Source organism: Centroberyx affinis, unplaced genomic scaffold, assembly GCF_046629955.1.
Source record: "Centroberyx affinis isolate AG114_WGS23_722 - 3 ecotype Tasmania unplaced genomic scaffold, CSIRO-AGI_Caff_v1 ptg005419l_1, whole genome shotgun sequence".
Classification (NCBI taxonomy): Eukaryota; Metazoa; Chordata; class Actinopteri; order Beryciformes; family Berycidae; genus Centroberyx; species Centroberyx affinis.
The window spans coordinates 66477-86515 of record NW_027282709.1 but is presented as its reverse complement, the minus strand read 5'-3'; the positions used below and the strand labels follow the sequence as shown (position 1 = coordinate 86515).

At 41.5% G+C, this 20039-nt stretch overlaps 1 protein-coding gene across 1 annotated transcript in view; it reads right to left on the bottom strand.

The window, feature by feature from the left end:
* Positions 1 to 7143: 7143 nt before the first annotated feature.
* The window catches only part of arhgap15 (Rho GTPase activating protein 15), a 46817-nt gene continuing 33921 nt past the window's right edge, over positions 7144 to 20039 (bottom strand). Inside the window, exons 12-13 of the mRNA XM_071546731.1 lie at positions 16513 to 16618; positions 7144 to 9339 (exon numbers count right to left, since the gene is read on the bottom strand). Of these exons, the coding sequence (XP_071402832.1) occupies positions 9156 to 9339; positions 16513 to 16618 (290 nt within the window). The 3' untranslated portion in view covers positions 7144 to 9155. The remainder of the gene's footprint in view (positions 9340 to 16512; positions 16619 to 20039) is intronic.

Genomic DNA, 20039 nt, shown 5'->3' with positions numbered 1-20039 from the left:
ATTGAACCTGGTCTTCTTCAGTGTGACTCCTGCTCTGCCTTTCAAGACCAAAAATAGCTCTCAGAACAAAAGAAAAAACCTTTGCTCACGGAGGAGAAATTCAATGAACACATTCACAGCACTTTTCATGTGGTCGAGGCGCTCTGGTGGGAAGAGGGAGGAGGAGGGAAGGGGGTGGGGGGGTGGGGGGGGGCAGCTGTGCTGATACGAGTGATGGAGAACACCTGTGTGCGTGTGTGTGTGTGTGTGTGTGTGTGACCATACCCTAACCTGTGCTGACCAGCAGAGGGGGCTGTTCTGATCCGCCCGGCAGCTGTCCATTCTTCTATCAGGGATGCAGTGGGGGGTAAACTCCAGGGGTGGACTTAGTGATTTTGGGGGCCCTAGGCAAAGGCAAGCATGGGGCCCCCCTGAATCCCGACCCTCACCCTTTTCACTCCGTCTCTCCTATATGTTACCTTCAAGTCAGGGATGAGCAAAGTACCGCAAAACATCCAATAGTGGTCAGGGCCTGGCAATATTTCACAAGAAGTCAAGTGGAAAAGTCCACTATAGCGTGAACGAGTAAGAATCGGGTCATGGGCATGACTCAAGATTGAAAGATGTTTGTCAGTAAGTACATGTCTTTTAAATTCATGAAAAAAATGCTTATATTACTTGATATTCTCGTCTTGTGCTGTAAAAGATAGCTAAGCTAAGGCAAATAGCAATTCTATTTTTAAAAAGATATTTGATTATGAGTTCAGGTCAAATGCTTAATTTTAATTCTACATGTTTTATACTGTTGTGTCCATGCACACGTTTCACTCACACTTTTGTTTGAAATCAAGCTTGTCCTTAGCCCTTTGATATGTAAGAATCATTGTTTACTGTACAAATGTGACTCATCTTATTGATATTTCTACTTGTCTTTCATGCTGTGGCCCATGACAAAGTGCTCCTAATTTTAGATTTGATTGTATCCTGGTTTTAAACTTTAAACTGTTTTGGATGTATATTGTGTTTTAGTGGGACCCCACCCAGGAAGAGTAGCTGACACCCTTGTGCACAGCTAATGGGGATCCTTGAGATGAGAACAAAAAGTGCTATAACATTAATTTTCAAAAAGTAAAGTAAGAACATCCTTCCTATCAGCAGATATGTTAGGTCGATAAGCAAGTGTAAGTATAATAACATACAGTAACAGCAACAAGAAGATGTGTGTGTGCGTGTGTATTGGGGGATACACAGGATATTGCAGTCTACAGCGGAAAACAGGGAGTGACTCTGCAGTTGTAACTGAGGTGGGAAGATCATTCCATCTGGCCATCTCATGTATTTCATTTACAACAGAGTTTGCTTGCTTATCATTAGTCTATGCCAGTGATTCTCAACCTTTTTCATATCAAGGACCCCTAATTCAGTCCACATTAGGGCCACAGACCCCCATTTGATGAGATTTGTTCGGACCCAAATATGAGAATATTTGTATTGTTAGATAGGATTTTGTCCAGAATTCCATGATAGTCTTTCTTCTTCATTCTCTAACTGTGTTAACTTCTTGTAAATGAAATAATGCTGAAGTTTAACAATTCATCAGTTTGCTGGGGACCCCCTTGAACCCCCGTCAAGGACCCCTTGGTGGTCCCCGGACCCCACGTTGAGAACCACCGCTCTATGCCGTGGCTGTACTCAGTGTACAGTGCTCCTTAGGCAGGCCAGCTGATGTTCCCTCACACCGCTTCGTTTAATGTGAGACCCTATATTGCCTATATCGAGTGTATGCATGTATATATCGCTCTCTCTCTGCAGAGGCATTAGAAGAGTGGAGTGCAGGAAAAGAGGGGTGACACATCTGAAATGTTGCTCCTCACATCTAGATGAAGCAGGCCTGTTTTAATTGCGTCCAGCGTTTGAGTAGCAGGCGTGGGTAATAGGAGCTGACAGACAGTATGATAGCAGTCCTGTGATCACCATTAGACTACAAAGAGTCTGGCGCTCTACCCTCCCTCCCATTTACACCCTGATTGACTGTTTTATTTCAGGAACAGCTCCATTAGTCAGCCTTCCATGAGGGCTCGTCCGTCATCGGAAATTATTGAAAGTAATCATCTCGTCCTACGCTGTATGCGGATATGCGTGTGAGATTTGGTCGAAGCACAAAAATTCAAGCATGGCCCAACTGAGTAGATTGAGACTGAGTGTAACCCGACCCAATTCTGGTCCCGAATGGAGGGGCGATGGCATTTTGGGGGTACGAGGGCCCCAGGAGGACATGCAAGAAAATACAAAACAGAGGAGGTTTAGCTAGTGGAGACTGTTTTGCAGGCATGCAATGGTAAAATGGCAGGCAGGATGTATTAGTGGTTAAGTCCTGCATCCGGAGGGTCTTGGTTCGATCCGCAGTGTGGACAAAAGATACGAATGCGCATATTGGAATAATGCTGCCCAATAGTGAATTAATTAACTTTCACATCAACGTTTTGACCCCGTTGGGTCTTTATCAGGTTTGTTCAAGTGGTCGAGTGACTTTGTTGCTTGTTTATGTCCCGCCCTCTGGCAGTACATCTTGCCCAGCAGATGCATTGCCAGAGCCAAGCAATTCTTCAGCCTTGGTGATTTTAATAGCTGCAGGCTCTCCAAAACAAAGTACAAAATACCAGTAATACATCAAATGTGACCAAACTGTAGGAAACAAGATGCTGGGGAACATGAAAACGTGAAAAACACATAAAAAGCACTCAGAAAAACACCTTTAAAGGGTGCTATTGGGCGGTAATATCCTGAGCACTGCAACCATTAGTTCATTTCACCCTGTGATCGGTGCCCATTATGCTGGATTATTCTGCATGAGCTGTTTGGAGAAATCTTATGGTCATTTTTGCACTTTTTGGAACTCTAAAGCAGTGATTCTCAAACTTTTTCATATCAAGCACCCCTAATTTAGTCCACATTAGGGCCACAGACCCCCATTTGAGAGTCTGAGAATATTTTTATTGTTAGATATGATTTTGTCCAGAATTCCATAACTCTCTATATTGTAGGTAGAGAGATAACAGTAAAACTATGATCAAAATAGTCATTCTTCTAAAAGTTTAACACGTCAATTTGCTGGGGACCCCCTGGAACCCCCTCAAGGACCCCTGGTGGTCCCCGGACCCCACGTTAAGAATCACTGCTCTAAAGAACCAGGACCCGGACAGGCTGACATGGAGCTGCACTAGCTAACTCGCTGTGTGTTGTGTGGACATACAAACTTCACTGGTGTTTCAACTGACATGAGAGTAGATAATGACCAAATTTTTATTTTGGGGTGGACTGTTCCTTTAATGTGAAAAAGTTTTATATTGCAGCTTTAACCACTACCGGTTGCTACACTCTGGCTGGCCCTGCACACCAACCAGATGAAGAGAATTTCCCCTTCAGATGAAAAAAGTATATCAAAAAAAAAAGTGAGTTTCAAGACATGCGCTCAGTCCCATTACATGTGTACTAATGACAGCTGTATCACTAAAGGCAATTACAAACCAGGTTGTAACATCCACAAGTACAGTAGATACACAATCCCTCTTCCTAAAGTAGGTCCGTTGTCAAGGTTTTATTTTATTTGGTCATGTTTTTTATGATGCCATATAGACTACTTAACCAGCCAGGCTGGAACAGTGCTGGGAGCTTTTCACTTCAAGTTTAAGGTTTATAAATTATGACGTTGACATAAAATACTTCATATTTCTAAGATCAAATTTGATCATTTCTATTAAGGAGACCCTTGAGATGGAGATATAAACCATGATTAGCTGTCCTCAATCTTGGATAAGCTAAAAGGAGATCTGGAAAATGTCACATTTGACACAATGGAGCCAATTTTTTTCCAGTATCATAAAGAACTAGACAAATCTGTCTCTGGTAGACATTTATACGTTTGTATATTGACAAGTAGACCAAGTAGCCTAATGTCTGTGTATTCCCTATGAGGTTGTCGATCATTGCCCACTTGTATGTATTAGAAGTCCTGAATTAAAAGTCTAACCCCCTGGGAGGTTTATACGAAAAAAGCATGCTTTCTTGCATGAATTGCCTACATAGCTGAATACATATATAGATTAGCATATCTGCTATTTGGTGTGTAGTCCAAAATCTCTGGAAAATATGAATGGACTTCAAAAAATGCCAAAAATTAAGGGCTTGATCAGATACCCACGAGATATCTACATTTTGTTCCAAGGATTAAAATACATCCATCATTTTTTTAAAACTTGCTACCTACCTCTTCACTTGTCACTGTGGGACATGTAACCTTCAGCAGGAGAAAGCGCTGGCTGGTGAGACTGGTAACCGGCGACACTTCTCAGCAGGTACGTTTAGCTTACCTATTAGCATTAGCATTTATCCTTCCATGTGTCCTTCGTGGGCCTCTGTAGTGCAGTGGCTTTGCTGTGTGTTATTTACAAATATGTTGCGGTTTCTGTCGCCCTCTAGTGGTCAGAAGGTTTTCTTTATTGCAGCTTTAACTGTTGTCTCAAACTGTCGTCTCATTCAAATTATTAGTGTTGCATTGAGTAGGCTAGTTTTTATAGTTGTTGTTCATATATAGTAATAGTTGTAATAGTTCATATATAGTATATATAGTAATAGTTTTTAGTCATTGTCATATTGTTAAGAAAAGATGTATATGTGACCTCAGGAAGTTAATTACCATGTGACCCTTTAAGCCAATCACCTGCCAACTCCTGTATATAAATGACATGACTTCCATTTTCCTCCATGCTCTGATGAAGGCCACTAGGCCGAAACGTTAGCATGTTTGTTGACATGGCCAGTATAAATTGGTGAAATTGAGATTTGTCAACTTTGTCCTGAAGATCTGTGTGTGTGCTACCTTTTTACCTTTGGGTATTCAACGTTGGAACTTATATGACTTTGGTTTAGCACCACAAACAAAATACTGGGAAGGCGCATCCTTTAAAAGATCTCACTACTACTTTATTTTTGGTGTTTCCAAATCCTATTCATATTTTGAACTATACACTAAATGGTGGAAATGCTAACTTTGCATCATACTTTGCCTCTCTACTCGGAAATTAGATTTAAGATTTGTTTTTTATTATTAAATAGTGAAAAGTGGGGAGAGACAGGAAAAACTGGAAGACAAAAGCCAGTGTTAGTTAGCTGCTAGCTAAACACAAAATCAATCAGATGTAGGCCTATCTGTGATGAAATGATCACTTTCCCATAAAAACAGCACAGAAATTAACCATGTCTGTTCAGTCCTTTTGAGACGGGCAAGTTGTACGTACTGAAAGGCAATCAACTGTTCACAGCCACAGTTGCCCAAGAGCTGTGAACCTTGAACATGGCCGGCAGATGGTGTGTTATGTCCAGTGTTGCCAACTCTTTTTCAGGGAATGTAGTAGTTGGCTGCCCAAAAGTCGCCAGATGACATCATCCGCTAATTTGCATGTTAATATATTTGCTGCTTTTACGGAAGGAGAGGGAGTTACGCTGTGTATTTGAAGCTCTGTGATCATCAGACCTCTGGATTAGACAAGCAAGTAGCGCAAATCGGCATCGGTCATACAAATGTGTTGCCAAATGCTTTGAGTCAACATTAACATTGTTCCCCATGGTCTACAAAAGTTGCTATAGGTTTGTCAGTAGTTGCTTTCGAGAAATAGTCTGAAAAATCACTAAATCTAGCAAGAAAGTCGCCAAGTTGGCAACAATGTTTATGTCACTTGAAAGCCCTCTATTAAAATTCTACATATTTTCCCCAAAACAGACCTTTTACACCATTGATTCCATTTTGAATTCACAATGAAATGAATAATGACTTTACTCGCCATTACTTAGGCATTAGGCATTACTTTTACTAACTGGAAAACAGTGTATCTTTAATGGTGACCTCATGGTATACCAGTAGGCGCAAATAAAAAATTCAATCAATAAAACCATCACAGATTTTTGAACGATCCCCCCTCCGACATTATGTCCCACCCCAACATCCTGTTTCAACAGGAAATACATTAAATTAAGGAAGCAAGATGCTCTCAAAATACTGTTTCATTGTGACTTGAAGGTCTTCAGGACTCGCACTTAAGGCCCAGTCATAGCACCATGTCAGCTCTATCTTTGGTGATAAATAAGAGTGTGAAATTTTCACTGTTGGGTGAAAACCTTGTAATGTAAGGATTACATGCTTCTCTATGCTACAATTCTACATTCCATGGGTTTATGGAAACTTTTCAAAACCAATTAAATGAACTAAAAACATCAAGCTTAAAACAAGACTGTTTTACTTAGTTCTCGAAAAGTTGACATTTTGGAGATACAAGGTTTTCACCCGACAACAGCGATATTCAAGCATAGTGCTGCTGTCATACTGATCTATATGAATCCTATATGAATTCCTGTTAATAAAGGGGTAACACTTTATATGAAGTGTGCGTTAACTAATGTTAACTAATGCATTTACTAACATGAATTAAACATGAATAACAACATTAACAAAGATTAGGCCTAGTTATTGTTAAATGCACATGAACTGCATAAATTAATGTTGTTATACATGTTTGTTAATGTTAATGTGTTTATTATTTAAGCATGAACAGTGACATTAACAAAGATGACTTCATATTAAATACACAATAAACAACTGCATTAAGTAATGTTATACATTTGTTAATGCCAATGTATTGTCTACATTGAAACCTAACTCTTCATGTATTATTTAAACATGTCCTGGCATTGACTAAAGTGAGTATATATATATATATATATATATAGCGGTAACACTTTACAATAAGGGTACATTAATTAAGGGTTAGTTGATGCTTAATAAGCATTAACTAACCCTTAATGAACAGTTAACTAATGTGTCTGGTAATCATTTACTAATGGTGTTCATGCTAAGGTATTAATTTATACATTATTTAATAGTCATCTTTATAAACTATTAAATAATGTATAAATTAATACCTTAGTTAACATGAACACCATCAGTAAATTACACATTAGTTAACTGTTAATTAAGGGTTAGTTAATGCTTATTAAGCATTAACTAACCCTTAACTTAGTGTACCATTATTGTAAAATATTACTATATATCTATATATATATATATATATATATATATATATACACTACCAGTCAAAAGTTTTGACACATTTTTCTTTATTTTTACTATTTTCCACATTTTAGAATAATATTAAAAACATCAAAACTATGAAAGAACACAAACGAAATTATGCAGTGACCAAAAAAGCGTCAAAACTATCTTATATTTTAGATTCTTTAAAGTAGTCGCCCTTTGCCTTGATGGAAAGGCAAAGGCTTTGGAAAGAAATTCATATATAGGCATCAACTTCACTATTTATATTTGGCTAAAAAACTAATTTCAAGCATTTACACATTATAATTACAATAGCTTAAGAGAATGAGAAACAAAGTACATTCAGTCAGGTGTGTCAAAACTTTTGACTGGTATATATTATTATTATTCACGTCAGGTAATTTTCACCCAGTGGCTAGAATCACTTCCCTTACAACAGAGCCATTATGGTTAATTATAAGATCAAATTATGTCCTGTTTTATGATAAGAATCGACCAATCAATGTCACTTTTGAGTGGGAGAAAATATATTAAAAAGCAAAACAATGTATGAAAGAGCAGTTTTGTGTTTCTCTCTGTCTCTCTGTCTCGCATGCCCTCTCTCTTCAAGACTTTCACTGGCATATTGTCAGAGTGTGTTGGTGTTTCATATTAAGTGGTTTTGTTTTGTCAGTAACTTGATGCGCTGCTGTCATCTTGCCCGGGTCTCCCTGTTTTGTTTTCTTAATCACAGCAAGACTTAACCTAAAAAAAACCTACATAAATAAAAAGAAGAAATCAGCAGTGCAGAAATTCAAACAAGCGGGACAGAAGAGTTTCAAACAAAGATATTCTAAATTTCTACTATACATTGATAAAGGGTTATTTAATTTTTATCAAAACATGCCTTTACAAAGGCCAAATACAGACTACAAAAAAAATATAAAAATAAAAAAAAACACTGTAATTCAACATTACATCACAGATACAGTATGTGACATATAAATGTTGACAAAGAATGAATTACATTTTAATTACATTTCAATTCGGTATGTGGAGACCATTATTCCCTTTTCAAGATAACTATTCAAACTCATAACCATGAGGTGCAAATCCTCCTGTTCATTGACTCAATAACACTAGTTGCAATATAACAGTAGCAAGTAGGCATAATCATTTAGAGGATACACAGATTCATCCACATAATGACGATACCATTTCTTGTCTTATTACGATGACTCTACTGCAGTTACTGCACTCAACTAGACTTTGTTCTCCTCTACACACAACTTTAAAACTCACATTTTAAAACTTAGACTAATTTAAAACTAATACTTATTACTTTTAAATTATTTTTAGGCGTAAGGCTACAGCGGTGAGTACAATGAGATCTGTCACGTATAATAAAACACAGTCATTCTGGACTTAAACTCCCTTAACTAATTGTAGCTTTGTTGGTATTAATTAAAAAAGGATCATCCACAAACTTTGGGCTGATAATGAACCATCAAATTATTTTCACAGTCTGTGCCAAAACAGGCAATGCATTAATTTTTGGGGAGAACAATTTTGGAGTGTGCACAAAATCTTAATGATTTATTGAGTATATTGAGTGAGCAACTCTTTCACTCGACAAGGACACTTGTTGAGAATTGAGCTGAAGTAACAGAGCTTCAGTCACAATGCTTCTTTTTGATCTTCACACTGCAAAAAACGTCCATCTTAACAAGTCATTTAGTCTCATATTCAGCCTTCAGATCTTATTTTTCTTAAAAGAGTAAAACTCTGCCAGGGAGGAGAGATAACTCCACTTGTTTCCAATGCAGTTTCAGGAGTTTTCTAGAAATGAGTGTCAGTATCTTGAAACAAGTCAGAATAAGGCAGATCACTGCACTACTATCAAGAAAATGACACTTGATTCTACAAAATTGCATTGGAAACAAGTGAAATTATCAAACCCCACTGGCAGATTTTTTCACTTATTTTAAGAAAATTAAGATTTTAGGACTCAATAATAGACTAAATGACAGAAATATCTACAGTCTGACACCATCTGATGAACAAACACAACTCCTGCTTGCAGACAGCACTATTTCTTGTTGAGGCTGAAGATCTCCTGGCTCTCGATGAGAATGAATTCCACTATCTGGTTCTGGTAGACCATGTTGACTGCCATGTTCCCCGAGTCCATCTCCGGCCACATCAGTGTCGGGCCAAAGACGATGCTGATTCCCTGGGTTGACATTAGGTTTTTCGTTGAATAGACCAGGACCCTGACAAAAAAAGGACACAATTGTAGTTGTGTGCATTTGTAAACTGAATGTAAACATAGCTTTTCAAGTGAAGAGATCTGGGGCGAGTGAAGGTCAGAAGCATTTTTTGGCAAACGCCACATTTCTGCATCTACTGCTCTCAATACGCATCTATATTATTTCTTCAGGTTTGTCAGCACAGTCGTTTTTACCCTTAAATGGCCCCTGTTGAAAGTGTATCTCGTTTCAATACTGGCAACGCTGGTATATCATTTCGTGAACCCAGCTTTAGGTACTCTAAGATCCAGGTTCAGCCACAACTAAAACCACTCACTCTCCCCACACCACAAATTCAGCAGTGGTGGTGTGCATTGCAGAACATCCATTGACTCGACGGGGAAAGTTCTAAAAGTAATGTGGACGGAGGTTTAGCACAGGGAGTCTGGAAAGGCAAGGAAACCAGAAAAAAAGTTGGCGCAGGGAACCGAGATCCACATTCAACTCGTGTAAGACTACATTTTCTGTGGTTGGGGAACCGGTCACGAAGGTAGAAAGCTACACAACTGGACTCTAGTGAACAGTGTGTGTTGGTGTGAACTGTCCTCCCCCTTTCAACCGACTCTTTGGGAAGGTGTTCCATTAAAAAAGGGAGACCTTAAAGCCGAGGGAAGGGAGTATCTGAGGACTGGCTCGCGCTGTGTGCTGTGGAGCGGGGAGAAGCTAGCGACAGGGTGCAGCATTCTCCTTGTGCTGAGGCTTGGCTGGGGGACAGAGGCAGGCCAGGCTGGGGGGGGACCAGCTCCACGGAGGAGGCAGCCCACAGGCTTCTGGGCCCGTTATGGAGTGAGGCCTGGAACGGGATGGAAGGACTGCGGCACAGGGCCGCTCTCCAAGCTGTCAGTGGGCTCTTGACGAAGCGTTCTGAGGTGGGATCGAGTCCCTCCTTGCCCAAAACGGATCCACACAGGGCCTCTCAGCGCATAATTGCATCCAAAAGGTATTGTCAGCTCGCCAGGCGTGTTCGTCTCTGCCGCTGTGGCGTCTAAAGCTGGTATTTTGGAGAGCCGAAGTGATGTTATCTATGGCTTACATGTCATAAAACACAAAGCAAAAACACAAGCTGTAAATTTTTCTGCCCTCTTAGCACATACTGTTATTGCTTAGATGTGTTACACATGTACGCTATTGCAAAAATGTTTTCTTTCCCTTGTCTTGTGTTTCTAACAATATGCAGTGGGTTTTCTGTAACGAAACAATAGTTCAAGCTCTATTTTAGAATGTAAAAAAAAGTGAAGTGTAAAACATAAAAATACACTCATGCCCTCTGAGGGCTTTTCTAATAAGGTCAAAATCAGGATGTATCTGTTACCTATGAAAACTTGGCTCTTAAATGGTTAATTGCATGTGATGGCCAACATCTTGCCCTGCCATATGTCATTACACTATGGACTGAGCACACGCGTGCCATGCATATTCCTTAACCTCATTAATGAAGCAAAGTCCTGATGATCATCCACACTGACACAATCATTATGAATAATTATCCTCATCTCACTTTGAGCTAAGAAATGAAATTTTCCTTTTAAATATGCCTCCAGTCTATAATGTCAAAATAAATGTGCTGTGAATTCAAAACACTGCAACACTAAAGACGCAAATATATGGAAGTCAGTCTGCAAAGGACGATCGCTACTATAAAGCATTGTGTTATTTTCTGTTATGGTGTTTTCTTTCTACTAGCAGTTTATGGAATATGCATGCGTCACACAGTGTCATCAAGCTGGAAATAAAATGCATAAAAGCTGAGTAATTGCTAGAAATTGTTGTGGGCAAGTTGCATTGATTGCATCCAGATTTGAAGCTCAGTTTACAGGTGGGTGTTAAATTGCAGGACATTGAATCATTACCACCCAATTATCAGTGCTTGCAAAGCGCGAATTCACCTCCTCCTAACAGAATCCAGGTGTAAGAAATTAGCATTGAGAATTGCATTGAAATTTGTTTAACATGAATCGGAAAAAGGAAGAACTAGACACCATATTCCATTGCTTTGCCCTGTTCCTCCACTTTCAAAATCTAGTGAACATGTTAGAAAAAAAACAAAAAAAAAATCTCTACCAAAGGAATGAAGCTATGGTTAAACTTGTGTGTAGTGGGTTTAGTCAGAAGATGACCACTAGGTACAAACATATGTAGATCGCCGGCGGGAATTTCCTAAAAACTTGTAAACTGCGTCTTTAAAATTTAAACGAGACAGAATGATAAGAGTTCAAAACCTCCCTGTGTGTGTGTGTGTGTGTGTGTGTGTGTGTGTGTAAAAGAGCGAGAGAGAGAGAGAGAGAGAGAGAGAGAGTGAGTGTCTATGCCAGCATGTGTGCATGCATGCGTGTACAGTATATATGGTGCATTTCTGTGACTAAGTGTTTCGGGGTGTGTCCTTGAGTGCAGCGTAAGTGAAACCTGATTAGAATGTGTACACACTATAATTTCCCATTTATGTCTGCAATTAACCTAAGCCCCGTGCCTGTAAACAGTACATCACTGTTCCATGCCTGTCCTGGCATCAGCATTTTAACTTAATTAGAACAGTACAATGATCTAAGGGTCTGGATTGCCATGCCTAATGGCTCACTAATGATCTCAAATAAGAAGACTCAATTATTAAAGTAATTCTACTGTATATTCACAGGAGGGATACATCACCTAAGCTCCCTGGCTGATTCTCCTGCTCTATGGCGATCGACTGGGAGCCGGTGTTAATACGGCAGCTTCCGCCGCGCCTCGTCCTCCCCCCGCCATTCTTCCACCGAGGCCCTCCCTTTCATCCTTGCCTTCCCCTCGCCACCTCTTCCTCTGCCTCGGGTCTTTTTATCTTTTCTTTTTTTTTTACCTCCTTGTGTTTTTCTTTTCCACCCGCGCGGCCTTATTCGGCCTTCGAATCTCATTTTTCTTAAACCAAGAGACAAATTTCAGGAATTTTCTAGAAATGAGTGTCAGTCTTGTTGGGACAAGTCAGAATAAGGCAGATCACTGCACTGCTGTCAAGAAAATGACACTTGATTCTACAAAATTCTTGAAACAAGTTGATTTGCATTGGAAACAAGTGAAATGATCAAACCTCACTGGCAGATTTTTTTCACTGATTTTAAGAAAATTCTGATTTTAGGACTCAATAATAGGCTAAAACGACTTGTTAAGATGGAGATTTTTTTTTTTTGCAGCGCAGCAGCCAACTTACTTTACTTTCTCATGTCATCCAACCACGGCCTAACATTCTAACGTTCACTAGTGCCGCACAGCGATGGGAAGGAGCCATGGTGGCATGCACAATGGCAAGTGTCCGGCGTGCCCAGGAGGTGACCACAGGACTCTTGATGTGAACTGACGAACCATTGATATCCCCTACATAAGCTGACGTGCGCGGCCCAAGATGCCAATGCTAATTAATTAGCATCTCGTTTTTTTCCCTAAGTGTGTGTGTGTGTGTGTGTGTCGGGGGGGTGCTTGACAGGACATGGGAGCTGGACCATGATGGCGTCCCTCTTCCCTCCTTGCCTGGAAGGCTCCCGCTAATTGGGTCAGGATCATTGACTCCTTCAGGATCACGGGACAGATAATACATTGAGGTGGGGAGGGGACAGAAGGAGGAGGAGGAGGAGGAGAGGAAGGGAGGGGGCCGAGGTGCCAGAGGAAGAGGAGGATGGCTCAGAGGTCTGATCCGAACCCGAACCCGAAAAATACCTCCGAAGTTCAAGTGCTGAAAAGTTTCCAGCGAGCGTCTTCGGTGCACAAAACGGGGCTAAATATTTACGCCCGGATTGTGAAATGTTAGATCGCACACACCAGAAAAAAACAAACGGACTTAATCCATTCCGGTCGGGTACCCGCTGATCTCAGGACCGCCACGCCTATACCGAGGTCGCTCCAAAGGTTTGTTTTTTACAGTTCTCTAAGGTCAGCAAGAAGTGGAGATGGAAAACTGAGCCTGTGGATGTTTTAAAACCCTTGCGGTAAATGGCAACCATGAACAGCAGTGACAAAAACACCCACAAAAAGAAGGAAGAAATAGAATGGCTAAGTGAAGGTACACTTCAGAGAATCTGGTTTCCTTGACCACATCATCACAATGCGAGTACACAGCTCCATATTGAAGCCAGACCCCACGGATTGGGGAGGAGGGAGAGAGGGAAAAAAAAAAAGAGAGAGAGAGGAACGCCGGTTCCACACAGGCAGAGGACGAAGCCACAACAAAGGAGTCGAAAACTTCATAGACTCCTCCATTACTAAAGGCCCGGCCCCAGCCAGGACCGAAATAAAACCCCTCAGCGAAGCCCGGGATCGTAAAAAAACACTCTTCGTTTCAGAGGGAAAAAACCTCGCTTCATGTGGGAGACGAGGACACACACACACACACACACACACACACACGCACACACACATATTCTCACACTCTCCCAAGTACCATCTTGTAATCTCATCTGACATCTCTGATAAGAACTGCGGTCATCTGATAGGGATGGAAAATGTTTTTTTTCTCTCTTTGTAATTATTTTCCCAGTGCCCCCTTTTTCTCCTCAAGGGGAAGGGCGCTGTATACACTGTGAGCTCTTTTTGCCTGTTCTTGTCTCTGGGAAGGGAAAAAAAAAAAAAAAAAAAAAAAAAGGCAAATAATAAAGTACGGAAATAAATAAATAAATCACACATGATCCTCATTTAGTGTGGTCTAGTGTGCAATTTAGATTAGGCAGAGGCTACGCATCCAGCGTAGGAGAGAGCAGAGGAAGGGGTGGGGGGGAGAGAGAGGAAGAAAGAGAGAGAAAGAGAGGGGGGGGAAGAAGAGAGAGAAGAAATAAGTGAATAAGGGGCTAGGCCACATCAGTAGGTGTGGGTGTGGCACCCCCCCCCCCCCCCACCCATTCCTGGCGCTGCTCCCTCGGGACCGATTCTCCTGCCGCCCCGTCACATGAGACGAGAGAGAGAGAGAGAGAGAGAGAGAGGCAGGGGGGCGAGGGGGAGCCATTCTGCGGCCAGGGGACAGACTTGGCGGCACTGCTTGGGATTTACCCCCGTCCCCCGCAACCGCTCGCAGTGGAAGCGTGTGAACGAAACAACGCGTCAGTGGCTGGCTACTGACAGCCTCTATGATCACCCACCCGACAGACGCTAGGTAGCTGTGAGCCGGGAAGGTGGAACCGCTCTCCGTTTCCAGACGTTCTCTGCTCCCGTTTCTTTTTATTTTAGCCGTGCTATAGGTACGTTTCAACGAGCGGGAGGGAAAAGGGGAAAGGGGAAAGAGTCTTGTCAGCGAGAGAGAGTGGGAGAGAGGGAAAGAGAGAGAGAGAGGATGAGATGATGATCGCGCAAACGAGCGAGAAGGGAAAGGAGCGAGGAGAGAGAGAGAGAGAGAGAGAGAGAGAGAGAGAGAGAGAGAGAGAGAGAGAGAGAGAGAGAAATCCTCCCCGGCAGCCATCCTCCGAGGGCAATTCTGCAGGAATATGAATAGGGAGCTTTGGACTAATTGAGGAACCTGGCATGCGAAACCAAACAGACAAACACGTTTTCGCGCCGCAGCCAAGGGGTATGTTCCAGTTAGGGAGGGGCTCATAAATCTAAAATGAGTTCAGTTGGCCTCCTGCGCGGGGGGCTGGTAAATGTGGAGAAGGGCTAGGGATGGGATAGAACACCTCTCTGGGGATGTGGGTTTAGCCATATGGCCCTTTAGCCTGGCCAGGACGGGACGGGAGTGGACAGGGGCCAGGCGACTCTCACACACACACACACACATACACACGGCGCTGAGGTCACTTCCCCCGGCCCCTCATGCGGGACCTGGACGGTTGCGGACGGAGGGCAGGAGAGCGTCCGACCTCTCCATCCTCTTAAAGTGCCGAGTTTGACCCTCTGTCAATCTGCTGCTCAGAATAGTGGATAACAGATCTGACTCAGGGTTTATACAGTGTGTGTGTGTGTGTGTGTGTGTGTGTGTGTGTGTGTGTGTGTGTGTGTGTGTGTACCTGTTTTGCTGCCCTTGTGAGAACCAGTTTGAATTTTAGACACTGGGAGCGATAGCGTTTTAGCGAAGCGAGGTCATTTTGGTCGGTCCTCGCTTCTACGAGGGTTTAGTTTAGGGTTTAGGATTGAGATTAGAATTAGGATCAGGTTTAGATCCAGGTATGGGTTTAAATGAAGGTTTGTTTAGGATTAGGACTGAAGATGAAGGGTTCTGAATTTATAATGAATTTAGTCAGTGAAAGTCCCAACAAGTAGAACAAATCATATGCAGTGCTGTCAAAAATGTTGTACACCCCTTGAGTTTTTGCACAATTTGTTGGGCTACAACATGATTTTATAATGAAATTATTTGCTTTTTTTGGTCTGAGACCTATACAATGTTTTCGATTACGTCATGAGAAAATTCTATATATTTTTATGAAGTTAGAAAATTCAAATAAATGAAAAATAGGGCGTGCAAAGGTAAGTGCACCCCTTGAGCTGAACTGTGTCACTGATATTTTGTGATCAACATTTCATATCTTGTGCTGCTCAGATCTCATATTCAGGTTGGAGGTACAGGTTTTGAACATTATTTGCCATTCAAAATTGTACTTTAATACAAAATTGTATTAAATGTTTATGTATTTGTTTTATTGTTTCTTTGAAACAAGAAGACCTGGACTCCAATGCCACCCATAAATGAAGCTCACATTCCACACTATGCTATACTATACTTTAAAATACTATACTATACTATACTTGAATATACTCTATACTATACTATACTATACTTTAATATACTATACCATACTTTACTATACTTTAATATACTCTATACTTTAATATACTATACCATATTTTACTATAATATACTATACTATAATATACTCTACTATACTATACTTTTCTATACTATACTATACTATACTATACTACACGTTTTCTGAGATTGAATCCATCCCACACCCTGAAATCCATTGAGATTCCATTGAGACCTGTTACCAGCTGTTGTTTCAAATTACAAATAATTTCAATTTCAAATCATTTTGTAGCCCAACAAATTGTGCAAAAACTCAAACTTTTTCATGGTACTGTACAGCTAGGATAAATCAAACATGTCTGATTTACTGTGTATTCTAAAACCTGATGAGTTTGTGGGTTGAGGACCGGTTGGAACGCTTGCAGGTGCCATGAACTCACCTCTGCAGGTGGCTGAAGAGCAGCCTCATGGTGTCTTGGTTGGGCTTGGGCAGCTGCTGGACCAGCTTCTTCATGCCCTGCACCTTCTGCTTGGGGTCCTTCGTTTCTGTGCGGGAAAACAGGAAACGGCATTTTATGCATGACATTACGGGCTAGCTGCGATACGGTAATTAATTTGATTAATTTACTTATTTTGAGCGCTGTAATTGCCTCGGTAATTAAAAGTAACTCATAAACTATGGCCAGTCATGCCATGCTGACCATGTGTAATTAATTCCTGAACTACAGAGCACGAGGGAAGTTTCTCCCACACTACTAAAATGCCATCTTGGCGTTCTTACCATACGTAGATGGATCAATACAAAATGCTTCTCTGATTGTCCTCGCTTCTCCACATTCAAGTGGTATTAGTGAGACTTTCAGTAGAAATGGTTGATTACAGGAAGCCATTAGATGCTATTGTGTTGTACTGTAACATGAGCCTTGATTGCTGACCAATTAGAGGCCATGTGGGAATATCCTATCAGGCTCTTCCTCATGGGACTGCAGATATTGGCGCTAATGCAGATGCTGGAGAGTCAGTAAAATGACCATCATGCTCCGCTCTCTATTGGAGGGCCTTCATTTTGACCTTTAACCCCCAGGACACAGAAAGCATCGATCATACTGCTGGGAGGGTCATGCTAATGCATATTGGGTTTTTTTGCCTGCGGGGTGTTGAAGATCAGGTGAGAGAAATACCACCAGTGAACCCTCTGAGCATCTGCTTTGATGAATCTGGTAAGACTTCATTGTAATCACTGCTTCATTGTAATCACACACAAAAAAAACAAAAACCTAGAGCACATTCAGATGAGCTAGATAATCTGGGTGGGGGAAAATCCTCAATTTAGTCCTCACAGTCCCAGAGACATCAATACCGCGGATCAAGCTCCTTTCAACCCCCAAATTTAGAAAAAAACAACGTTGCGTGTTAATCTGAACAGATGTTTGCCTGCTTTAGATCTATTCCATTTAGGAATAGTTGGGCCAAGACGTGTATCTGTCTTTATAGGAGCAGAGGAGGAGAGAATAGAGTGGGGTGGGGTGTTTTTATACCTCTTGCTCATAAACACAATACCAGCCTGTGATCAGCTGTAAGAAAAAAACACTTTCTGTATAGTTCCCCCAGTATGTTAATGACTCTGCCATATACACCTAATTAACGCTCAGTTTATTTGAATGTGATCTCTAGTTGATCAGCTGCCTTCATCTTTTCTATGGAGAATACAGAATAGAATAGGCTAACTGGCTTGCTAGTTAATGTTAGCAACTGAACCAGCTTATAGTATATTATATACAGTACATACATAAAAGCACTGCTTATACAATAATGTGCTTTATTATAAGATGCATACTGTCTTACTGTCTGTAATATATACAATACTGTGCAAAAGTCTTAGGCACCCTAGATTTTTTATATAAATTTCTTAGAAGTCTTAGATGTTTATTTGTTTTCTGCATTAGTGTGTCAGTAGTCTGCTGTTTATTATAATTTTTTTATATTCAGAAACTTTTCATTTCATTAGTTTTGAAAGCATCTTCGCTTTATGGATATCATTGACATATGACTTTTGCACAGTACTGTATATATATAGTATATATAGTATACATGAAATAAATAAATAAATAGATAAATAAATAAATAAATAGACAAAGAACCCAGAAGTTCTCCTGCCTTCAGTGATGTGACATCACTGAAATGCATTTGCATTCAAAGAGGATTATAGCAGAATAATTATAAATCTTCACTTCAATTTTGACTTTAACCTCGCTCAATAAGTAACAGCTGATTTGACCGAAATAACTTTCACCATGAAGTTTCACAGCACCCAGCTATAGAGAAGTGAAGTGTCTCACTTCCCGTTGCCTTGGCTCTTAAAGCCCACAGTGAAACAGCGCCAAACACAGTGACACCGCAGCGAGGCGAGGCTTCTACCCGTTCATCTGTTGAATGCTGCAACCTGTTCTTCCTCTTCACCGCCAGTTAAGTGATAACCCTGCGTTTCCCCCCCCGGCTCGCCCGTGCTCCGCTTCCCCCCCCCCGCTCACCTCAGCGGGTCAAGCAGCGTCGGCCTGACGGGGCCTGCGTGTTCTCATTAGGGCAGGTTGTTAGCAGACACAGTCAGGACAATGTTTGGCCTGCTCTCTGTTGTAGGGCCGAGGCTCCCCTTGAGCACGGCTACAGCAGATGTCTGCGTGTACACCGAGCTGGCATTGGCACAGGTGGCAGATGCCCGTGTCGGCTGCCAACCGCCGCCAGTTGGGCACAGATGGACCATCACGTTCAGGGAGGGAGAGCCGGGCCCCTGACCTTCTGCTGTAGGTGAGGCTCTCTGGAATGTGGGAGCGCTTCCCTGAGTCGTGAGCGATTGTTTCCCCCCCTCCTCCCTCCCGTTAAGTTTGTAAAGAAATGACAAAACCGAGCGGGGCAAAGTTTCCTCCGAGAAGCTTTTCCGACGCGAAGAGGTGCCGTCTCTGCTTTGGATTTGAAAGAAGAGATCAATATTTGCCAGCATCTGCTGTTGCGCACAACCTATCAGCAGTAGCCGGCTTTGAAATATTTAATCTAGTCTCTATTACTGGCACAAAGGACATGATTCATTAATTACTTTGCCGTTGGTGGCGGACATATTGGAGATGCCCCTCAGCCTACCATTGCGGACAGATGGTGGGGACACTGTCATTAATTTAAAGCAGGCAGAAATGTTAAGACTGTGCCATCTAAATATGCTGAATCACTTCAACTAACGACATGCACCAGAAAAGCAGGAACCACTTAGAAACGATAGCAATGCAAACAATGCCAAGAACAAAGTACAGTCACAGAACTGTATCTGATATCTTCCGAATGTCCTTTAGTGAGTAAAAACCAGCATCATTATGGGTCGATTACAAACGGGGGGGGGGCGACGGAGCTCGGGAGCAATAGGAAATGTCTCGGACAAGTGACGTTAACCCGCAGAAGACTAAATGAACATTAGTCATGTCGAGCGGAGTCCCAGGCCGCAGCATTAGGCTGCTTTTTGGGCACCTTGAGGGAGCAGAGTGATTTATGGCCTGTTATGACAAGAGACCATTACAACTCCCCACTGAGGTCTGTTTACAACAACACAAACAAACACACCAATGTGGAAATGAAATTCAATACAATGACAAGGGGTAACGCAAGGAGCCGTAACAGGCCCCCACATATTTCAACACCTCGGCTGAGCGAGGTATATGACATACTACTGCTGCAGCTTTAATGTACAATAATAAAAACTCTTAGATATTTCAGCATTAACTTATTTTTCTCCTCTACAGTGTCTTCAGTGACACAATGGCAAACTAGAATGTCCTGAACTAAAAAAAAAAAAAAAAAAAAAAAAACGCAACATGTACAAATTCCTTTGCTTATTCCATTCTGAGTAAATAATATTAATTAACTAGACAATAGCCTCAAGTTTTCTTCCCCCCCCCCCCATTCCCAGATAACTGTTTCAATC